General features: G+C 43.0%; 2 protein-coding genes across 3 annotated transcripts in view; both read left to right on the forward strand.

The window, feature by feature from the left end:
- The first annotated feature begins 8,259 nt into the window (after positions 1–8,259).
- H2AZ1 (H2A.Z variant histone 1) lies at positions 8,260–13,893 on the forward strand. The gene is made up of 5 exons (XM_067553728.1): positions 8,260–9,087; positions 9,581–9,658; positions 10,295–10,408; positions 11,173–11,302; positions 11,488–13,893. The coding sequence occupies exons 1-5, from the start codon at positions 9,085–9,087 to the stop codon at positions 11,547–11,549; spliced, it is 387 nt and encodes a 128-aa protein (XP_067409829.1). The 5' UTR covers positions 8,260–9,084; the 3' UTR covers positions 11,550–13,893.
- A 402-nt stretch (positions 13,894–14,295) lies between these two features.
- Positions 14,296–23,769, forward strand: part of DNAJB14 (DnaJ heat shock protein family (Hsp40) member B14) — a 31,978-nt gene continuing 22,504 nt past the window's right edge. Inside the window, exons 1-2 of one of the 2 annotated variants that reach the window (XM_067553705.1) lie at positions 14,296–14,648; positions 23,585–23,759. In XM_067553705.1, coding sequence (XP_067409806.1) covers positions 14,516–14,648; positions 23,585–23,759 — 308 coding nt within the window. In that variant the 5' untranslated portion in view covers positions 14,296–14,515. The remainder of the gene's footprint in view (positions 14,649–23,584; positions 23,760–23,769) is intronic. The other variant, XM_067553716.1, reaches the window with a different exon arrangement.

Here is a 23,769-nt window from a genome sequence, read left to right on the forward strand (position 1 = left end):
CCTACTCCCTACGGTTGCCAGGTCCCAAAAATCAGACACCTGGCTCAGGACCTGGCAACCCTAAATGGCACCCAGACACAGAAGGCAAAAACCAGGCTGTCTGAATAAAACCTGGACAAGTGGCAACCCTATTATCTGGTTGATCTTATTGTGAAGACAGGACCTAGGCCAGATCCTCAAAAGTATTGAAATCAAAGGGAGTTAGGAACCTAAATATCTCTGAGGATCTGGGCCTAAGTGATATTCAGACTGTGGCTACAAATTCAAATATTAAAGAATGTATCTATACCAAGAATGAAATAATAATGCTTCCTTAGTAAAGGGACTTACTGAAAAAAAGAACGTAGCATGTCTGATAGCTAGAAACCACAAGTCTTCAAAAATGGTATGAGGGTAGATCAGAAATGTACAGAAACAAGATGACATGAGTTTAACTCCTTAGATAGGAAGGATATTCTCCAGGTTGAGGCCCTGCACTGACAGTTAAGAGATCTGTCTTCAATTCATAGCTCCGCTTCAGCCTTCCAGTGAGGCATTAGCCAAGTCATTCAATCTCTCTGTGCCTCCGTTCCCCAGCTATAAGGTGGAAAAAATAACATGTATTTCTCTTACTCTCGTCTATTTACACTGTAAGGTTTTTGGGACAGGGACTGTCTCTCACTAGATGTTTGTATAACATCTAGTTCAATGGGGCCCTCTTTTCAGTTGGGGTTTCTAGGTGCTACAATGATTTAAATAATAATATTGTGCTAAAGACAACAAGACATATTAATGCACAAAGCCTCTTAGTTAATGTGAAAATGGTCTTATGATGGGAAGCGTCGGGCAACCTTAATAACAGGCAATGCTACTAGCCCTAGCCACAACAAAAGCAAGCAATAAAAACCCTGCTATCACTAGTGTCACAGCCTGGACACCTATAGGCAGGCCTCCCCATTTCTTTGCTAGCTATCAATACCATTACACAACCCTAATTATCAGCCCTAATCCCTTTCTTTACAGCTGCTAACATCTCTTAGGGCTTGTCTATATGAACACTTAGTTCAGGGCAAAGGTGGGGTGTAAATCTACTTTGCACTAGCCTAGCATGCTCTAAACATCTGCGTGGTTCCTAGTGCACTTTAATCTACCCACTTTGAAACAGAAATAGATTAAAGCTCACTAAGAAACCTTGTGTGTGTGTGGCAACAGGGTCCACACAGACACAGTACATAGCCGACTAGTGCAGGGTAGATTTAAACCGCAGCTTGCCACAAATTATATTCATATGGACAGGCCCTTAGACTCATTTGAGTCAGCATTCAGTACATGACCTATTTCCCCATTTAATTTTAAAGGGATATTTTGACTCCTAAAGGGATTTCTTCTAATTATTATCTGACCGATCAACACCCATCACTCAGCCCTCCCCTTCAAACAGCTGAACAATTCCTGCTCCCATGAGGCAGTGTAGACTCATTATAAAAAGGTAGTCAAGTAGGGTGGCTGGTGTTGCTTAGTGAGAGAGTTTTTAGGAGCACAGTTCTGTAAGAATATGGTGGTAAGATACCCTTATATTCTATAATATATAGTACTTGGAATTCTTTTGTTTTTGTGCAACACTTTTGTTTATAAGCTGTCTCTTACCTTTTGTTTAGCTAAGTAGTTTGGCCCTTCCCTGTTAAGATGCTGCTCATTTCTTTTTCAATATATTCTTGCTTTTTTTGTATTATGTTAGTATTCATAGTACCTTTCTGAATAATGCACTATACTTGTACTCAGAAAGTGACTTCTTGCTCGGCTTAGACCTTGTCTGAACAGAGTTACACTTTTTTAGGTGGTGATTCTTTTAATCTAAACTGACACAAATTTTTGTGTAGACACTCCCTTTTTGATTTTAAACATCTTACATCAGTAAGGGAAAAAATGACATGTTAAGCTTAAATGGAGTTGAATGATAACACATAATTAACTAAATCTGTTCAAAATAATACCCTTAGTGAAGTCGGATCACATGAAAATAAAAGATTTGTGGCTGATGTAGCGATGTAAGCCACCCGAGGAGTGGGGGAAAGGGAAGAATGCCAGTCTATGGCAGACCTACTTTCATTTCTTCAGCTCTGTTCTTACAGAGTTCTCTACAATACTTCCTAGCCCAGACTTGTGGGAAGAAAGAAAGGAGGATGAAAACAAGTTTCCTTTTACTATACCAGCTGTGCTATTCCCACAATGTCTTATGGAGCCCAGTTTTCTATCCCTTTGTAGGGAAAAAGGGGGAACTAATCCTTTGAGGTAACTCCATATACAAATCGCTTGGCTAAACAAGTCTAAAATATACTAATTCATGTCAACATATTGCAGAAAACACACTTATATCAGTAGTCTCAGCTCTAGCTTTCTAGAGAACTGCAATAAATAGTAATACTTAATGCTAATAAGTAACTATGTGGAAGTGAATTTCCAAAATGGTGTTTCTAATTTTCCATGGAACCTTGCTATGGTATTCATGTTTAGCAGCAGGTCTCTCATTCTGATACCATAGGACTTGGATAAGTTTAGCACTGGCACATACCAAAAAAAAAAAAAAGTCTGAAGAATATGATCCCATACACAGTCTGGGCTACCATGCTGAAACAGCATGAAGTGTGACCTCCAAGTATTATATTAGTGATGAGTCATGGCTGGTGTCCAAAATAACTGGGCTTCATTTAGCAAGGTGACCCTTGTCTTGCCTTCTACTGTCCCCCACAGACTGAATGTATCTTGAAATTGTGGGTGGGAACCTGGGCAATATTGTGAAGGGGGATAGGGGGAACAATTACAGGGAAGAATTGTGGCGGAGGAGAATAAGAAAGCATGGTGGGCAAGTGAGAAGTAAAAGACTATCCGCTCCCCTATCATCCCCTTTTGGAACAGGAAAATAAGGATACTTCTAGTCTAAAGAATGGACCGAGGGCAAACAGTACTTATCCCCTTGGTGTCCTTTCCTAGTTCCATGCTCTCCCCTTGCTACCCCTGCTCCTAAATACCACCAATCCACCCAAATCTTTGTTCACAAACTGATCCCATTCACATTGCCTGCAATAACCCAATCTGTTTCCTACTCAGTTTAAAACCAGCCCAAGCTTCTTCCAACCACTCCCCCATTTGCTCAGAAGCATACCTATACTTTCAGGTTGGGAACCACTCCTCATACCTAATCTCTCTACAGTTCAGAATCTCCCCCCCCCCCCTCAAAGCCCAAAGACATACACCTGACCCACATGCGCACAACACTCCAGCTTAGAAGAGCTATCTGAATAATGTGCCCTGCTTGTTGCTGCATTTGGACAAACAAGCAACAGGAAAGGGCTCTGGCTGCAGAAAGCTCTGTATCTTCATTCCAAGGTCAAAGAAAATCTGCACCACAGAAGCCTGGTTTTCCCTTCTCTGTACCTCCTAGACATGTTTCCCTAAGAGTTTCTGGCTTTCCTAGCATGAGGAGCACTAATCTTGGGGCTCTGGGCACTATTAAATACATGTATTCCCCTTCCTAGAAGGAAGGTCTTATGTTTGTTAAAGTAGAGGAATCTGAGTCACACCTAGATTCTATTCATAGCTCTCATGCAGACTTGTGATTGGGTTTTTTGTTTGTTTTTTAAGGCAAATAATTCATGGCCTGTTAAAAATTGCTACCTTAGGACTAGCTCCATAGGTGTGAGCTTATTTGGGAACAAGAATACCTTGTTCAGATTTAGTTTAACCTGTTCCTGAATATCTCCATGTGTCGACAAGCCCTTAGAGGAGGGTGTTCAGTGTCTCTTGAAAAATCAGACCATAAATGTATTCGTCACTTATCTGTTTAAAATAGTGATACTTACCTCTTTCACAAAGGTGTTCTGAGGTTTAAATGTCTGCCAAACTGATCTCTGGATGAAAAGCTGTATAAATGCAAAGCAGTATTAGAAATAACTCTCTATTGCATTTGAGGAAATTGGAAACGGATCTCATTAAAACTAACCTATATAAGAGAGGTAAATAGTCGTGTCCTCCAGGGGTCTGGACCGGGACCAGTACTGCTCAACATTCATAAATCTGCAAATTTTGCTACCTCATTGTTTACCTCCCTCCCCCCGCTGCCTTTTTTTTTTTTTTTTTTTTTTTTTTTTTGAGATGATCCAAAACTACTTAAGATAGTTAAGTCCAAAGCAGACTGCTAAGAGTTACAAAGGGCTCTCTCAGAACTGGATGACTGAGCAACAAAATAGTAGATGAAATTCAGTATTGATAAATACAAAGTACTGCACACCGGAAAACATAAGCCCGGCTATACATATAGTAACCACTCAGAGATCTTGGAGTCATTGTGGACAGGTGAAAACATCCACTCAATGTACAGCAGCAGTCAAAAACGCTACCAATGTTGGGAGTCATTAGGAAAGGGATAGATAATGAGACAGAAAATATCATATTGCCTCTTTATAAATCCATGGTGTGCCTACATCTTGAATACTGCGTGCAGATCTGGTCACCCCATCTCAAAGAAAAATCTATTGGAATTGGAAAAGGTACAGAAGAGGGCAACAAAATGATTAGGGGTATGGAACAGCTGCCATATGAGGAGAGATTAATAAGACTGGGACTTCTCAGCTTGGAAAAGAGAAGACTAAGGGGGGATATGATAGAGGTCTATAAAATCATGACTGGGATGGAGAAAGTAAATAAGGAAGTGTTGTTTACTCCTTCTCATAACATAAGAACTAGGGGTCACCCAATGAAATTAACAGGAAGCAGATTTAAAATGAACAAAAGAAAGTATTTCTTCATACAATGCACAAGCAATGAGTTCCAGAGGTTGACAGAAAATGTTGTGAAGGGCAAGACTATAATAGAGTTCAGAAAAAAAGTAGATGAGTTTATGGAGGATAGATCCATCAGGGGCTATTAGCCAGGATGGGCAGGGAGGCAAAACCATGCTCTGAAGTGTCCCTAGCCCCTGTTTGCCAGAAGCTGGGAATGGGAATAGGAGCTGGATCACTTGATTACCTGGTCTGTCCATTCCCTCTGAAGCACCTTGCATTGGCCACTACTGGAAGAGAGGATACTGGGCTAGATTGACCATCGGTCTGACCCAGTATGGCTGCTCTTATAATATAAAAAGGCAGGATTAAAGTTTGAGTTGTCAGGAAATGCAAGTTAGGTTTTAGGTACCTAACTGGACATCAGTGTCGCATGAAGTTCCGCCCTTTGGGTTTTTTTTTCTTCCAAAAAAACCCCAACAAACTTACAAATAACTTGTTGCAACTGGAATTTGAAACATGCACCTCACTGAGGTGGGGGGTCACATCTGCTGCTGCAGTCTAGTTTGACACACTTAAATTTTTTGATTCCATCAACTGTAAAATTACAACAAACTGTGGGGCTCCTGCTATAACAGCCTCTCCATACAATGGCTGGGCAAGGAACTGGTTACTACATAGTTAAATAGTTCAGCATGGCTTATTCTTGCAGTGTCAATGTGACCTTAACTGTCCATATTTTGGAACATCATCATCCAGGCTCCTTACAATATGGACTAGATTTACAAAGAAACTTTGGCATAGTGATGTTCAGCTTCACAACACTTAACTTTTAGGCATTTAGAAATTTACTGGGATTCACAAAGCCTGGGTTAGGTGCTGGCTCCCTATGTGATGACTGGGGGGGAGATGGGTACCTCAGAATCAGATTCACACGAGTGAGCAACTTGGGCAGCTCTTCTGCTACAATAGCCATGGGCGATGCCAAGCTGGAAGGGAGGGTGTGCTCAGCCCCACCACCCTCCTGGAGCTAGGTGCCAAAGCCCAGGCTGCAGGGAGGTGCCTCTCACTGTCTGGGCTCCTCGGATGCAAACCTTCTCTTGGTGCTAAGCTCTATGCTGTTCTAGCAAGAGGCCTGTGAGGAGCACTACTTCCCTCATAACTTTTAGTCCAGTAACTTGATTCCCACCCAAGATGTGGGAGACCCCCAGTTCCAGTCCCTGTCCCCCCCCTCAACCCCACAGAGTGAGAAGGGCTCTTTCAAGTGAATGCCCTAAGCCCTGGGCAATGGGGTATCCTGGTGTGGGGCTCCCTCAGTCTCCACTGTTGAAGCTGTTCCACTATGGATGAATAACACCCTCCCCCCCCCCCCCCCACACACACACAAAAAGCACTGAAGCACGAGGGATGGTGCTGGGTCTTTCGCCTCCCAGGTGAGTACTACAACCACCAGACTGGCTACAGAGTCATTCTCATACATGGGGTCTCTCTACCCAAGAGTCCAGTGGTTGGGGCACTCACTGATTAGATGGGAGATTAAGTTCAAGTCTCTGTGCCATAGCAGGGATTTGAAAATAGGTCTCCCTCTCTCTTCCTAGGTGAGTACCCTAACCACTGGATTGTTGGCTCTAACAGATGTATTTAAGCACGTCACTCCAGGAGAGTGTTCCTGGCTGTGAATCGTGAGCAGAGACTGACATTTATCTACCTTTGAAGAACTTAAGCCCTGCCCCTTCACATTTCTTATTGACTATCTCAAGCAGTCCCTGCTCAGCTTGCTGGCTGTTGTGAATCCCATTCTTATGTACTTAACTCTTCCTATGCATTGGGCACCTCACTAGCAGCTGAGAATACCGCTGTGTGGAAGGGCACACATGAAAGTTTCTCTGTGGATCTAGACTTAGGTATCAAAGATGCAGATGGGGCTTAGAGGGAGTCTCAAAAATACCTGGATGCCCAACTCCCATTGACTTCAGTGGAAATTGAGTGCCTAGGCACAACTGAAAATTCTGCATCTTTAGACATCCAAATACCTTTGAAAATCTGCCCCCTTGTCACTAGAGACACTTAACATAACTATCCAATAGTCGTCTCCCTCTAAAGTAGATTTTATTAAAAAGTGCTGATGATACGGTCAAGATGGACATGCTACAATACCTAGAAATGCCACCTGTTTAGATTTGTCAGAACTGCATTTCTTTGAGCAGTCATCTGCTGTGGTATGTTCAGGATCTATGTACAGAAGCTTAAAATATAAATATCAGGGCTTCTTATTTTTGTATTTGATTTAAAAACTCACCCATCACTAATTAATTGGGGGTGTATGTACATAAAAATATACTAGAACTCTTGACCAAAAGTTAGCTAAAGTGACTGCCTGCCTTCCTCCAGAACATTACTTGAGCAAATTCCAGTATTATCCTCTCTCAGGCAAAAGCCTGAAAATGATTTTATCTAGCACTGATAACTAGAACTGGATGACTTGTCACATCAGAATACTGATTTGTCAAAACTTTAAACATTCTGCAGAGATGGTTCAATTGCAATGAAGGCCAGATGGAAAGCTGGCAGAGTTCTAATGCAGTCCTGCCTGGGTTTGTGCCTGCTGCCTGGTTGACTGATGAGGAACATGGAAGTGCTGGCTCCCAAGCTTTTGGTTCCTTGACATACTGAGTTTCCATTATCCATGACAGTCAGCTGAGGTGGCTATCCCTGAGACAGGAATTCCAGGGTTTTCCTTTTCAAGCAAAACTTCCAAATTTAAGCTTTTTGTTCCAAAATAAAACACAACTAAACTTTTATTTAAATAATCCTGTTTGTTTTTATTTTTCAGCATAGCTGATAATCCAGTTGATGGAAAATGAATTCATAAATCAAGGGGCTTCACCAAGAATATCCAGCCACTACATGTTCTGATTTTATGACAGCTGACTAGGATATATAGGAATTGCCATACTGCATCAAACAATAATGCCTTTGGTCTCCTATCCTGACAGTGGTTCATACCAGCTCCTGCAAAGAATATTGCAAGATGCCTAATGGAGTTATAGAAAAATCAGCCTAGGAAAGCTCCCCCCCCCCCAGCAAAATGTCTACACAGGATTTTAGGCGAGTTCAGATTGCCAATTAATTTTAACTGATGGTTTGGGAGGTGGGAGGATGAGCTTGTGTAGACATACACAGAGGCTGCAACATGCCTTCAAAGGTTTAAGCTTAGGAAGGGTGAGCATTTCAAACTGTTGTTAATGTTAAACTAATTGAACTGGAAACACCTTCCTTGCTATCAACTCAGGATTGGAGCCTTTATGGCCCGGGGAACCTGTGGCTACGAAGGATAACACTCCTGCGACTCTGGAAGAAATGAGAAAGTCCTAAAGAAATCTCACTCTTAGGCCTGAGTCTGGGGTAAGCAGGCAGCACCTGGGCAGTTGCCACAAACTGCCCTGCTGTGGTAGTGAAGACATGTAGTATGGCCAGCTCATGCAATTGCTGGTACCTGCCATGAAGTGCTAGCTGTTGGAATGGTGACTATAGGAGACTCCTTTGGGCTCTTTTAAGGAAACCTTTCTAAGTGCCCTGCTCAGGTGTAAAAAACTAAACTGGGATCTGAGAGCAGCCAACTCTACCGGCTCAAACTCCAGGGGAAAAGGACACCCCACGCCTGCCTCAACACACGGGGTGTTTGATGCGCCTGGTTTTTAAAGCCAGCCCCCATGCCGGGTGGGGCTCATGATTCCTGAACGTCAGCGTTTGGCAGTGGTGCTCGCTGCACCCTCAGGCTCTCCCGGGCTGAGACGAGCCGGGCCCGCGGAGGGGAGAAGCTGGACAGCTGTAGACAAGCACGGGGCAGAGGCGGCCCCAGCTTCCCCCGGGCAATGGGGAAGGCAACTAGGCGATCGCAGCAGCAGCACGCCGCCTCCAGAGGAAGTAGCGCGCGCGCGAGGCCTGAGGACGAGTATAGCCGGAGCTAGGTGGGGCGACGTCACTCTAAATATGGGCGGAGTCTCCATGGAGGACTAGATTTAGCGGGTTCCCCGCCCCGTCAATCAATCAACACTGGCAGCCCTGGCTGGTGTGTGATTGGGCCCGGCGGCTCAGCGAAGCCCCATCCTCGCTCTGTAGCGATTGGCTGGTGGTGGGATCCAGGTTCCCGGATGCGGGCACGTTCGGCGGTTATAAAGCGCTCGCGGGAGAGCGGGCGTAGTTTGAATCGCGGCGGGTGCGGGGGGGAGCGCTGGTAGAGCTAGTTGGGCGCGCGCGGTGGCTGTGGTACGATCTCTTCCGCCTTCTCCTGTCCCCGCGTGGAGCTGCAAAAACACCGCTTATAATGGTAAGGGAGAGCGGGAACAGGGCTGAGTCAGCGACGAGAATGAGGGTGGGGGAGGGCGATCGCGTCGCCTTGGTGCGGCAATGACAGAAGTGAACGACCCTTAGCCGTGGAAGCGCGCGAGGGAAAAAGGCGGTTGTGAGTGGGTGGTGGTCGGACGAATGGAGGCGTTCGTGGTAAACCTCTACGAGGAGGGGGAGGGAAGTGGCAACTCCAGTCCGCACGCGCACTGGGGCCGCCGGTGGAGACGGAGTGAGCTTCGGGCGCATGCGCCCTCGAAGCAGCCCGTGCCACTAAGCGGGGGGGGGGGGAGGGCGCATGCGCATCAGTGGTGGCGCACGCGCGGGGTGGGCGCGTGGCGCCTAGAGCCGCTCGCGGCTAGGGGGCGGGGGGCACCAGCGCAGCTGCCTTTGCCGCCTAAATTCGGTGGCGCAGGATAGAGCACGCGGCGCCTGAGGCATTTGCTGTTGCTCACACAAATCTCTCTTTGCATTAGGCTGGTGGTAAAGCTGGGAAAGACTCCGGAAAGACCAAGACGAAGGCGGTGTCCCGCTCGCAGAGAGCCGGTCTGCAGGTGAGTGCCGGGCCTCCTGTGTGTAGCACAACTGCCCCGAACTGGGAGGGGTTTGCCTGAGGGCCATCCAAAGTTACAGGGGAGCCTGCCTTTTACTGCAAGTCTTGTGATTTGTGGTGCCCTATTTTAAAAGTCCTAGCTCCTTCTATTGGTTATGTGACCTCGTTTTTCTTAACTTCAGCTTGTTTCCCTCTTGTTCAGACAAATGTCAAGGTTTTTATGCTTTCTGGGTAGAACCTCTAGGATCTGTGTTTAAATCTAATCATTGTAAAAGATCATTTCTATTTTGTGAGTGGCTGACTCTTGACCCTCAGCTGGCTGGGTTTTGATGAGGCAGGCCTTCAGCAAGTGTTGCTTCGGGTGGGGAAGGGACTGAATCTATGCTGTTCATAGCAGCATCAGCCACACTGACTGCAGTGACCAGGTCAGAGCCATGCCAATGGACTCCCCAACTGGGGTGGAGATCTGCTAGAAGCACGCTCAAAAAATTGCTACCTTAAATGCAGACATATTTATGGCAAATCCAATATATATTGCCTCAGTGCTATACACAAGCAAGAGGTGTAATGGTTGCAGCTTGGCATGCACTTTTGCCCAGTGATATCTACAACACTTACCCATTCTGATCTCTTGCAGTTCCCTGTTGGCCGCATCCACAGGCATCTGAAATCTAGAACCACCAGCCATGGGCGTGTGGGAGCTACAGCTGCTGTATACAGTGCTGCCATCCTCGAGTACCTGACAGCTGAGGTAAAATGGCTGATGGGGAGATATAGACGAAAGCTGAAGCTGCATAATGACCAGGGCTGCTTGTATTCTGCAATTGTATGATCATGGAATTTGCTGTAGAGCTGTGCTCCAGAATCTCAGTTTTCCCTGTTTCCTTTTTTCCCTGTTTTTCACTTTCAAGTTAGTAAAAACAAACTGATGTCCCTGAGGCCAGATCTTCACTAAAAAGTTATGTTGCAACAGCTGCATTGCTTCAGAGTGAAAAATCCACACCCCTGAGCAGTGTAGTTACACCATGCTAATCCTTGGTGTAGATAGTGCTGGGGTGATGAAAAGTCTTTTGTTGACCTACCTGCTGCCTTTTGGGGAGGTGGATTACCTATGCTGGTGGGAGGACCACTCCTGTTGGTGTAGGTAATGTTTTTGTAACTTGAAATGTTGCAGTGACAGCACTGTAGCTGTGCTGCTGTAGTATTTCAAATGTAGACGAGGCCTCTGTTTGCAGACCTGAAACTGGCTTGAAATGTGAGCAAACCCAGTCATGTCACATGGAGAGCCATGGACTTCCCTAACTAGGCAGTTGTGGGATTTGCCTCCCCCCCCCCCCCCAAGATGCCGCAATACTCTGCGTTTTTTGTTGCAGAATGAGTATCTTCAACTATAAGGCCCTTTATAACCTCTTACGGAGCCCTAACCTACCGTGCCTGCCAGATATTGTTTGAGATTTCATTAACTACTGCAATCTGTGCATGATGGGCAGGGACTGAAAGTGCTTCTGTCTGCAGGTTCTTGAGCTGGCAGGAAATGCATCCAAAGACTTAAAAGTGAAACGTATCACTCCCCGTCACTTGCAGCTTGCAATAAGAGGAGATGAAGAATTGGACTCTCTCATTAAGGCAACAATTGCTGGTGGTGGTATGTAACTTCAACTCATTAGTATTCAAACTAAACTTCAAATCAATTAGGCTTCTCACCACTGATTGCTTTTTACAAAACTTTTTTGATCATAATACACACATACAATACTAATATCTGGGTTTCAGATGATACAGGGAAAATCCACTTCAACCTTGCCTTAATTCTTGTATTTTTTATCTTAGGTGTAATACCACACATCCATAAATCTCTTATTGGAAAGAAAGGACAACAGAAAACTGTCTAAAGGATACCGGTATTCCTTGTTATCTCAGGACTCTTAAGTACTTAAAACAATTGTCCAGTGTTGGTGATTCCAGTGGACTGTATCTGTGAAACACAATTTTGCCTTTTGTAACTTTGAGAAGCTAAAGCTCACTGAGCATTCTAACAAACCAAATTTCTGCATTGAAGTCTTAACCATATTTAAGTGTCACCATGGCTTCAAAGAAGCTGTTGTATCTGTAGGGATTTTTGATTGAGCTGACTGTTTTAGATCTGTTTGATTTTAATGTGAAGCAGAAGTTAAAGGAAATGTTTGGTTTTTGTACAGACTCTTCATCCACTAGAGTGGAAGTATTCAATAAATGTTATATCAATACTAGTTTGTATGCATTAGCTGTTGCTAAAATTTTGATAGTGGATCTTCACCAAAAGGAACTGTTAGGAAGAGCTATCGCCACATTTCTGGACCCAAGGAAATGTCATCTTACTGCTACAAGTTGCGAATACTTTAACATGATTCAAGCAAGTTGTATTGCCAGAATGTTATTCTATTTAAATTGTGATGCTACTTAAAATGACGCTTTATGATCTGTAATGTAATCAAACAGTGTAGACCCTAAGCTCAAAGCTGTTTAATGGGACATAGGAATGTAGCATGTAGTTTGAGGGGCAGATTAATCTGTACTTAGGGGGGAGCGCCCCTTCTTACTGTCATGTATAAATGGTCCCAAAGACTATAAAATCTTCACAGTATTTAAAAAAAGCTTTTCTCAGATGCTACAATTGAGGAAAGACTTCTACCTCTTGTTTTAGCTTTTTATACAAACATTAATGTTAACCTCTGCAAACACATGCAGTATTGGCATAACTAACAAATACTGCCTTTTTTAGTATTGCACTTTATCATACAATACTACACTAACCTTAATGGGCTCTTGAAATTGTTTAGCTACTTGTTACGCTACTTAGTGGGTATAGTGCTAAGCTGGAGCCACAATGTCTCAATACTACTACTGTAGGCTTTACAAAACCTGTAGAGGCATCTTAAAGTACACTACACAATAGGGTGTAAAATTAGAACCATGTCAAGCAAAGTAGTGCATCAATTACTTAATCTTGAATACTTGATTGATCTAGTAAAATACAGTACAGTAAAATACCTCCATTGGCTCTTGGTGAATCTTAATGTTTGGTCTAGTACAAATGGGACCCAACTCCTACATCTTGTTAAAGCATATGGTGGCTTGCAGCCTCCATCTGCAGAAACTGCTTCAGTTATCCAACACTACCCCTAATTTTGCTGCTCAGTTAAAGGATACAACTCCAGTACTAAAAGTTGCTGTTAACAGTGGGATATCTTTATTTAAGTAGTAGTTCTGCATTTTTATTTTAAAACTACTCAAGCATTTTTCCTGCTTACCAAGCCCCAGCAAACACATAACTAGAGGGGAAACTAAATCCTGGTTAGCCATCAGCTCTTGACTGATGAAAGTGTCATTACACCTGTGGTCAAAGTAGGAAATTGACCTGTAAGTGAATTCTTGTCAAGTGTTCTGGGGCAAACTTCTACTGGAGGGGGTGGCTGTAGTTTAGAGCTAGAGTGGTGGCAGGGGCTTTGACTGAAGTGTCATCGAGCTTGTTGAGAACAGGTAGCATCTACAGGAACTTTGTTCCACAACTGGTAGAACTGCAGCAGGTTTCAAGGGCTTGAATCTTGCCAAAAGCCCTGCAGATGCAGCCTTAAATTAAAATGCATTCTGGAGAGCAAATTTTAGAGCACTTCTAGGGCCTACTGCAAAGTGTTTTATACTTCCCTAATAGAACATGTACATAGCAGTCAGCAGAATATCAGTTTCCTAGGATTCAGCCCATCAGTTAAGCTTATAGGATAAAGAGTTGATTCTGCTTTGGAGGGATAATCTGTCACTAGGTTATGACAACTCAATGCTATATAACATGCTCTATGCTGTAGAATAGTTTAACATTTTTTTTTTTAATTTGATTAGATAAATACTAAACTACAACCAGCTACTTCATTCTTATCTAAAGCAAGGGAAAACTAAGTGCTCTCCATTTAGGAAATAATTCTGCTGCTAATTAGTTTCTGGTGCTAGGAAAATAGCCCCAGGAATCTGAAATGTTTCTACACTTACTATTGGCCTTTCTAAAAACAGACCCGCTGTGTACCATCCTCTGCACAGTGTAGCTTGTTGCGCTGTGTATAGTCCTATGTTTTAGCGATACTCAGTTATTGTGGCCTGCGGCTGTGCTTCACAACACCCCCATGACTGCAGCTTTCTACTGTCCCTAGTTCCTGATGCTGCTCTGGGTTTGTCTGGGGGACAGATCCCGTTTGGGTGAAGAAAGTTAAAATCAGTTGTTTCAAAGGCAAACCCTGCCTCTCTGCTTCAGAGCACGGTGAGCTCGTCTGTAAGTGGCTGGCGCCCACCAGGGCACTGGTAAGAGCATGCCATCCTACTCCTAGACACTTGCCCCTGCCCGCCTCCATCTTCTTGCCAGCAGATGCCCTACACAAAAGCCATCTGCCCAGGGCTCACCATGCTGCGGACGGCGGGGGCGTCTGCCCGTTTTCTCCAATAGTCCCGCAGTGTCGCTAGAGGGGGTGCAGCAGGCTGCACCTGTCGGAGGGGGCAGGGAGGCGCGCGGGGACGGACGGTGGACAAGCGAACCCTCGCAAGTTCTCCGGACCGTCGCTGGGCACCCCCGGAGTAGTGCGCATGCGCGCGCAGTGCCTGCCAGCTCTCCGTCACGCGCAGTTTGGCCCGGAAGTAGCTCGCTGCCCGGCCGGTCGCTGTCAGAGCCGCGCGCTGCAGTTGCCGTAGCGGCGGGCAGGAAGATGAGACGAGCCGCCGGGATGGCTCGTGCGGAGTGAGGCGGAAGCCCAGCCCTCCCACCCGCGGCTCCGCTCTGGCTTCAGGCCCCTTTTCTCTGCGCTGCGGCGGGCGGAGGCGGCGCAAGGAGAAGCCCATGGAGGGGAACCGGGACGAGGCGGAGAAATGTATCGGGATCGCCCGGGAGGCGCTGGAGGCCGCCAACCGCGACCGGGCGCTGCGCTTCCTCCACAAGGCCCAGAAGCTCTACCCCACCGACACCGCCCGAGGTGAGGACTGGACACCGCTTCCCGGCGGGCCGCCCCGCCACACCCCTCTCTTGGGCCGCTGTCGCCTCGAGCTGAGCCCTCACTCCCCACCAGCTGCCCCGCTGGCCAGGCACCCCAGGAGGAGTCCCCGAGCCCTTGGAGAAAGCCCAGATGAGCTCTCCTCGGCCTACCTAGTCTTGAGGCTCCCTCCAGCCTGCTGCTTCCCCTCTTCTGGGTTTGCCCAAAGTAACACCCCCTGGGCTGCCAGTGCCTTGGGTATTGCTCATCCGGGGGGGGCGGGGAGGAGACCCCAGTTAGTAACTTCTGGGCCACCTTCACCCAATGTGCCCTCTTTGTGGCCATGCCCCATAAGCCCAGATGCACACAGATGAGCAGAACGTGTCCCTGAGCTTTGTGCCTGTGAAATCACTCACCTGAGACTTCAGGTGATGTGCACAGAAAATTGCACGTGTTCTGTTGTGCCTGTATAGCTACAGGCCAAGGACAGGCCCCTAGAAGTGAACCAAAAATGATTCATTTATTTGTTCACTTGTATTCCAACTGGTAAGGCTGTATACATGTAATGGGGAAACGGAACTGTAGAAGATTTAACTGCTGATAGATTAGATGTTTGTGTATTTAAAAGGAGAAAGTGGAGTCAGGGAGAGAATCCTTTGGCTGGAATCTGGAATTGAAATCAGTCATATACAAGCACAAGTTCAGTTTTATTCTACTTCCCAGGACTCATATTTCATACATGTTGCCAAAGGATATGTCTACACAGCAGCTAGAAACCCATGGCTGACCTGTGCCAGCTGCTGATGTCTAGTTGCTGTGTAGACGTAACCTAAATGGCTTGAAGAGTTAACTGAAATTCAGAAAAGCACTTGGCTAAAATGCTTAGTACTTAACTAAAACAATTGGAAGGAACATGATTTTGGTTTACCATATTCTCTTGTTAAAAGGATTTATTGTAGGTCAGCCGAAGTTCTTGTTTGCACTTTTAGCCACCGGCATAGCTGAACTGGGGCAAATCATTAGTGCATATGTGCTTTATACCAGAGTATGTTGCACTAGTGCAAGTTGTCCTACTCCATTGTGAACTGGGTCTATAGTAGTGGGCTGCACTGGTAGCTAAAATCTTAGTATAGATAATGCCTTAGTTTTAAAAATTATCAATGTTCCCCTTTTGACTATACAGCATCAAAAAAGGGAACAGAAGAGAGGTCCAGCAATATTGGGGAAATTGGGACAAGTCACTCTAGAATTTAATAGTGTCTTTGGCCAGTTACCCACTGAAATTTGAAAAAGTATTAGCATCTTTCTAGCAGTTGTTTAAAAGATGGTCCTTAAGAGAAAACAATAGCATAATTTCAAGTTTCATTGTCGATGGGGCCATTTTCTGTTTTAGGATCTTCTAGTCATGTTATGCCAGAAGTTTATTCTAAATGTTACTGCATGCAGTGGCTTATTGAGTTTCTAGTCTCCACTTAAATTCCCATTATTTTGTTCAAGGGATAAGGAAGTTTCCTTTTATTCTTTTTACTGAAATGAAGATTTCCTCAAAATTAAATATTACAGTATAGAATACTTCAAATTAAAATTGCACACTAGGGTGATGCTCCAAAAATATTAACCCTAGCTGCTGCAGATTTATGCTGTAATATCAGGTGTATATTTACCAAACACTTTCCCTCCTCCTGTGCCTGCCTGTTAAATTTTGTGAGCAAAGCATTCAATACAAGGGCTTACAATATCTGGGTTGGGTTTTTTTTTTTAATTTAAATTTTTTCTGAAATACAAGATAGATGTATTACGGATCATTAGGAAGAGGGAAATCCATTGCCTCCTTATCTCTGACCAGAGCCTGAAGCAGAATTGATAGGTCAGATAATTTGCACCTCTTCCACGTTAAATGCGTGTCTTAAGTAAGTATTACCAAAAGCCTGTGATAACCAAAAAACCTGCCATGGCTTAGTTGGATGGCCTCCATGGCCTCTATCTTTTGTCTATAAAAAGGAATATTGGACTGGAAGAAGGAGACCATGAGTATGAGTCTCGCCTCTTACACTGACTAGTGTTAATAATTTTGTACACTTGACAGTCTATATGGCCTTATGCCCCTACTTTAGGAGGCAGGCAAAAAATTTCATATTTTGTAGGTAAGGTATCTAAGTGGTGCAAGGCCACTTTTTGGGAATACAACCTAAGACTAATGTGGCAGATCTAAATTTCACCCACTTGGCCACACTGCCTCTCAGAATGAAGATGGCAAAAAAATGTTTGATTGTGATGTCTGTAAAATGAGACTTGCTGCCTACCTTTCTTTGTAAAGTGTTTGTTTCACTGCACAGAATGGATGGTTAATGAGGCTATAGTGTATAGGACCCTTATTTTATTCATTGTGGAAATTGGTAAGTGTGTCATGAATGAGACAGAGGGCTGCAGGAAAAGAGGATAACTGTATGGCTATGGCACTTGACTGTAACCAAGGAGAGTTGTGTTCTATCTATTGTACCACAGATTTCCTATGTAATGTTGGGCAAGTCACTTAAATGAAAATTTTTGCAGATGACCACTACTTTTGTACATTTCATTTTTCAGGTATTTAACTTAAGACACCTAGAGCCTGATTTGTTTGAGCTCTTACAGTTCCATCTGTAGCCAATGAGAGTTGCAAATGTTCAATCCTATGAAATATCAGGCCCTAAGAGTATGTCTACACTGTAATCTGAGCCCAGGATTAGTGGGACTCGAGTCAGCTGCCCCATGTTTGGGAACCCTGGGCTCGACTATCTTTGTATTGTATTTTAACCGTAGGTTAAGAATTTTCTGAGCCAGGTTCAAGCCTATGGCTCTGGGGTCCCCACTGTAGTGTGCAGACCTGAGTTGAAGTAACCATATCCCAGAGTCCCCAGCTGACAATCACTGTTCTAGCCCATCACAGTGTGTAGTTCTTTCCTGTTCCAGGTCCATATTAGAATCTTAGAAGATCTGAAAACTATTGAGAAGTGTTTGGGGCTTTTTAGTGTGTCTACACTACTATTTTTTAGGAAATTTCTCACTGTCATACCAGTGCAGCTCCCTCTGTGGTAACAATGATGAGAATGCTCATGGAGACAGGCATTTGATGTTTTTTACCACTATGTCATCCAAGTCACTGCTGTTTGTTGTGGCAGACTTTACAAAAAGATGGAGAAGAAGGTTTTAACTGCTGTTTCAGAAATCGTGCCAAACAATTGTGACTGCATGTTCAGTGCTTGTTCAGCTGCACCCATTGCTGGCACCAATTGTCAGCAAAGTTTTTTTTGCTAGTGTAAACAAGACTTCTTCGTAAAATATGCTGACTGCTGTGATGCTGTTTCATAGGTTTTATGAGGGTGAAATATAAAGTGATAGTTTATCAAGTGGTCTTAGCTAATGACTTCACTATAGCATATTTATATCATTCTTAATCATTTTAAAATTGGACTTGACTCTAAATCTGCAGTTTTGATTGGTACCAGAAGTGTGGCCAAAATTGTAACTGAATGGGAAACTGTGATTACAAATCTTTGCTGGACAAGCAGATGTTGATTAGCGTAAAATGGCAGAAATACGGATTTGACACCTCAGAGACCATATTCTTCCCACAAATGTGTGCACGATTCCAACTGAAGTCTAACGGTGTGTCTGTGGGAAGATCATAACTCTAAAGTTGGTACCTAACAGATTTTAGTGAGAGCAATGATCTTTCTCGGTAATTCCCTAAGATTTTCATCTATTTTCTTATTTAACTATGGTTTTTCATTAAAAGGGTGGTGAAGCACTGGAATGGGTTACCTAGGAAGGTGGTAGATCTCCATCCTTAGAGGTTTTTAAGGCCCGGCTTGACAAAGCCCTTGCTGGGATGATTTAGTTGGGTTTGGTCCTGCTTTGAGCAGGCAGTTGGACTAGATGACCTCCTGAGGTTCCTTCCAACCTTAATCTTCGATGACTCTATTTCTGGCATTATGCTTCATAGACTTCCAGAGTTCCTTGCAGAAATACCAGAGCTCATTTGGGCAGTTTAATTGGGTGTCAACTAAACTATTGAAATCAAAACTGTATTTTCTTCACCAAAAGGTTATTTGAAAGTAAATGTTGTATTTATTGCATATTTGAAGCAAATGTAGTGCAGTAAGCTTTCATTCAAAAGCAAAGAGCAGAAAAATTTTGGGGGAGTTGGGGGGGAAACTTTGGTTTCCATTTGAAGAGGAGAAAATTTTATCTGTTAATGAAACAAAAGCATTGTGTCTTTTCGAATATCAATACATGCACTCTGTAAATCAGTTTTAAAATGTCATTAGTATTAGCACGCTCACTGCTGTCTTTGCACACCAAAAGTCTTGTTTCTGGCATGCAAACTGGATCTTTCATTTAGAGGAAATGATCACCCCCCACCTTTTTCTTTTTTAGTTTAAATTAGTAAGATGTTTGTAACTATGCATCCAAGTAACTTAAATATGATGTTTTGCAGTTCTAATACTTGCAACTCTCAATGGTTAAAATCTGTGCTTCTGATCTTTGGAACCTTTGTATGCAGACTTTGAATGTTAGCTTTTGAAATGTCTTAATTATGAAATTTGCTACCTCTTGATCTATAGAAAAGAAATAGAATGAACATTAGCACTGCCAGCTTTTCACACTGACCAGCCAATAGACATCCACTCTCTGGGGATAACAATAATTCAGTTCATATAATCCATTAAATCCTTAGCCTCTTAGGCCTTGTTCACATTTAACATTTTTCTTAATCCCCCCAAGTTCTCCCCAATTACACTATCAGTGATGCAGCTACAATGGTGGTAGCAATGGTGGGAGTGCTAGTGCAGACATGCCAGCATCTTAATCAACTTCCTATCTAGACTTTCTCAAAGCATGTTTAGTTATTACAATGCTAGCTGCCAGTCTTCACTAACATTCCCACCATTGCTACCACTTGTGATCTGCACCAGTCCTTGTGCAATGATGGGAGAAATGCCACTTAAATCCGCCGGTGCAGTGTTGTATGTGGTAGTAATTTCTAATGTCAGTTCCTGTCCAGTAGGAAAATAAGTCCATAATCAGTTTTATTCATAAGACCACCAAAAGAAACTGAACAGCCACAGCTTCGAGTCCTTGTTAACCTGGGCCAAATATGAACTAGGAATGCTACAATTTAAAGTTTCCGTTGTCTATTACCAGTCTGCCTCTATGTCCAGCATAATTGGTAGAGTCACCCTCTTAAGTTCTGAAGTTAGTGAATGACATCAGTAAGATTCCTTGAGAGAAGAAACTCTTGAATAGATTATAATTCAAAGTGAGTACAGCTGGTTTATTTTCAGTTTTCATTTAATGGAAACCATGAAACTGGCCATAAAATCTCTACAGAAAATCTTAATGCGTCTGACTTATTTCTCATGCACAGAGAGGGAAGAAAACCTAATGTGACCTGTTGGTCACTCTTGCTGAGGTAGGAATGAGTGCAGGAGGCATAGGCGAATGTTGAAGCCAGCTGACTTTCCAGACTGAGATTGCAGACCCTAGACCACTGAAACCAGTGGTAGAAAGAATGGATGAGAAAATGGGAGAAAGGGAGAGATTTTCCCATAGAAAACAGTTCTTTTCCTTTTCTTTTCCCTCTGCTATTTTTTGGTATAGTTTAAAAGTTAGGCTCATTATTTCTGCTTTCTGAATGAGAATAAACTAATCAGAAGTGGGGGGAGGAAAGGCGGGAGGGAAGAGAACCCTCAGTAGGTTTAGGAGAAAAGTTCTAGTTCTCTATTCCCAGCCTTTTAGAGAGAACAATGTTATTTAATAAAGTAAAACTCCAACAAGCTTAAAAAGTGAGTAGAAATTTTTTCTTCATGAACTTATAAAGCATTGTGTTGTTGATAGCTTATGAAACTTAATATCTCCCTTATGCAGTCTGCCATCTTATTCTGTTGAAAAGTCACTTTATAGCTCTGGACTCTGTCAACCCCCTAAGTTAGGATAAAGTTGCTCCCCCTCTATTGATGGGATAAATAACCACTGACTACGTGAAATCAAAATCGGAACAAGTCACAGTGCGTCTTCCATTGCATATTAAAAATTGGCAAATTTCAGCTCTATTGGAGTTTAAATAAGAGAGAAGGATATTTAAGAGCCCAGTAAAGCCCTACCACCAGTGTCATGGGTTCAACCTTAGAGACAGATGTAAGGTAGATCCTGGGTCATCCAGTGCTTCGGACAATAATCAATACTTTGAATTTCACTTGTAAGTGGATTGGGAGCTAGTGCAGAGCAAGGAGCGTGAAAGCTGTATTGATGTTGGCCCAGCTCAGGTTAGAAATGAACAACCATATTTTTGGTAGCTGAAGATTAACAATGGCTTTCAAGGATACCCCTAAGTAGAGGGCATTAGAACTTTCCAGCCTGGCATAAGAAGGCATAAGAACTGAGATGTGGTCCACTTTCAAATTTTGTTTCTCATCACTTTAGTTAGTATCTGAGCATCTTATAATCATTAATAGTATTTAATTTATATAATTTATTTATATTTTATTTATATAGACACTTTATTCCCAAAGGATTCCAAAACAAACACATGGATTTATCAATTTATAAATTATCAATAAAAGAGAACCTCTCTTATCTCACTCTGCTAATTTACAAATCTGATCATTCTCACTAAAATTCCAGTGTATCACCCTACTTTTCATTGATTTAATGGTAAGTGTTGTAATATTTCTGACTTCTGATATACAGTCCAGTTTAGCTATAATTAAATCTAAATAACACCTTTCAGAATAAATGAAGTGACTTGGTTTTTTTATCACATTGGTTCACTGATTTACAAAATGAAGTAACCTGCAATGGGTCTTGTAGTCATCAGAGTGAGTTAGCAGGTTTCTTCTGTAGTCAGAGATTCTCTCATTCTCCACTGAAAGGCACATCTTGTGAAGTGATTAGTCACAACTACTTAACAACACACAGCAACACAACCATTCAGGACAGCAGTTTATTAATTCTTTATTGTTATATTTAATACATTTTGTTTTTAGGGACATGCCTCTTTATAATTAGATGTAGTGATTAGAGTCTTCAATATTAGTGTGTGTTCCTTTGTGGCATCTAAAAATATAGTGGAATTAATTGTTGAAAATTATGCTTAAACTATATCTTGGCAAGCTTCTTCCAGATTCCCATCTTCATTTCTGCAAACAGTCTTAAATTTCCCAGTAGAAGAGGTGTCATTGTTGGGAAAGTAAATTAATCCAGAAGTTAGATGGAGATCAGTAAAGGTTTGTTTCCTCCACTAAAATGTACAAACAGTATCCACAGATAACAGTCAGGCATCTTGGCTTCTACAGAGGACATAGGCCCAGATTCTGTCTTGCTTTGTGACTACTTTATGCCACCCTGCCAGTATGAAGCATTTCTAAAGTCCAAAGTACAGTGATCCTCTGGTGGCATAGAGCCAGCTACTGGTCATAATAGGTGACATGATTGTTAAATTTCACTGCTGCCCAGAGGGTTCTGAGTTGCAGCAGAGAAATTGTATACAGTATTGTTACAGCCATGTTGGTCCCAGAATATAAGAGAAACAAGGTGGGTGAGATAATATCTTTTATTGGACCAACTTCTGTTGGAGAGAGAGAGAGAAGCTTCCAAGCTTACACAAAGCTCTTCAGCTCATCTCTCCCCCAACAGAAATTGGTCCAATAAAAGATAATTATCTCACCCACCTTGTGTCTCTAAGAAGAGAAATTGATCAATCTTGTTAATTTCATTCTTCTACTTATCCTTCCTAATCAACAGTAGAAACACAGGAGCTGTTTGGAGACTCAGGAAGACAACAGTTCATTGGTTTGTGTTCAGTTCACATTTGGCAGGATATCTCAGCCCCATAAGTGTTAGAAACTTAATATTTTTATAAAGAAAAACATCTGTATTCTTCTGTAGAAATTGATCACTTAAAACCCACACTAGCCAGGAAAAGCTTCCTATTCATTTCTAGCAAATAAGTGAATGGATTTATTATTTTTCAAGCCCTCCATATGCTATCTTTGTGAATGGAATGTAAAAATGTCAATGTCTGATGACATCTGTTTCAGTGAATTGCCTCCTCTTTATTGGATCTCTTTTGTATTCCTTTCAGAGCTCTGGGGATATGTACTACTTTCACATGTCCTCACCTTCCAGTGTGTACCCTTCTCTTCATACTGCTTTTCTTAAGACTGCTGTTCTTCTAGATAAAGACGATTGACTGATACTGGGACTCACTTTGTATTCTCCAAGAACCGTTCCCTAATCTGCTGTTGTGACATGAAGCACTCCTGCTCCTTGAGTCTCAGCACTTTGCTTTGTATAGCACTTCAAGCTCTTGGACCAGGAGAAAGGGCCAAGAATTAAGCCCAAGATTTCTGTATAAGTACCTCCATATTTGTTGTTTGGCCAATCCTGCACTGGTCCTAGGGGATGAACTAAATAACCTATTTCAGTATTTCTCAGACTCTGGTCTGTGGACTGCTGATGGTCCGTGGAGAGCTGACTCCTCCTTTCTATATCCATGTACTTATTCAGACATCTAGGGCTTTCATTGCAAAAGGAGGATGAATGCTTGTAAAAATCAGTTGGAAATTCAGTATCCAGCCTAGCTGACTCCACTACTAAGTGTTGCTACATTAGAAGAGAAGAAGGAGGGGACATTGGGGACATGAGATGGCCACTTACCAATTTCTAAATGCTTTCCCTTGTAAGCAATTGCCTGCTATAATTGCTTCAGTAATTTTGTGTTTGTGACTAGGAAAGGATGTGGACCAGGTGATTTTGAATGGGGGAGGAGAGGATCCATCAGACACACTCTTAAAATGTGGTTCATGTAATGAATACGTTTCAGAGCCCCTGCCCTAATAGGTCTCTTCCATCTGCAATGCGTATTATGAAATTATGGTTATACTGTCTCTTTACAGTTTTGTTGGAAGCAATTATGAAGAATGGAAGTGCTGCTGGGAGTGCTCCTTACTGCCAAAAGCCAGCAAATGGCACTGATCAAAGTAAGCCCAGTAGTACAAAGGACAGCAATGTATCTGCTGCAGGTGAAAGTGGGAAAGGCTACACCAAAGATCAAGTGGAAGGAGTACTCAGGTATCGACTT

The sequence above is a fragment of the Emydura macquarii genome, unplaced genomic scaffold (genome assembly GCF_026122565.2).
Source record: "Emydura macquarii macquarii isolate MOO-44397 ecotype Brisbane River unplaced genomic scaffold, CSIRO-AGI_Emac_v2 contig_302, whole genome shotgun sequence".
Taxonomy (NCBI): domain Eukaryota; kingdom Metazoa; phylum Chordata; order Testudines; family Chelidae; genus Emydura; species Emydura macquarii.

What these genes read in the sequence shown, in the direction of transcription:
- H2AZ1 (XM_067553728.1), top strand. An exon ending in TCGAGTACCTGACAGCTGAG is followed by an intron (nt 10,409 to 11,172) that starts GTAAAATGGCTG and finishes TTCTGTCTGCAG; the next exon opens with GTTCTTGAGCTGGCAGGAAA. An exon ending in GGCAACAATTGCTGGTGGTG is followed by an intron (nt 11,303 to 11,487) that starts GTATGTAACTTC and finishes TTTTTATCTTAG; the next exon opens with GTGTAATACCACACATCCAT.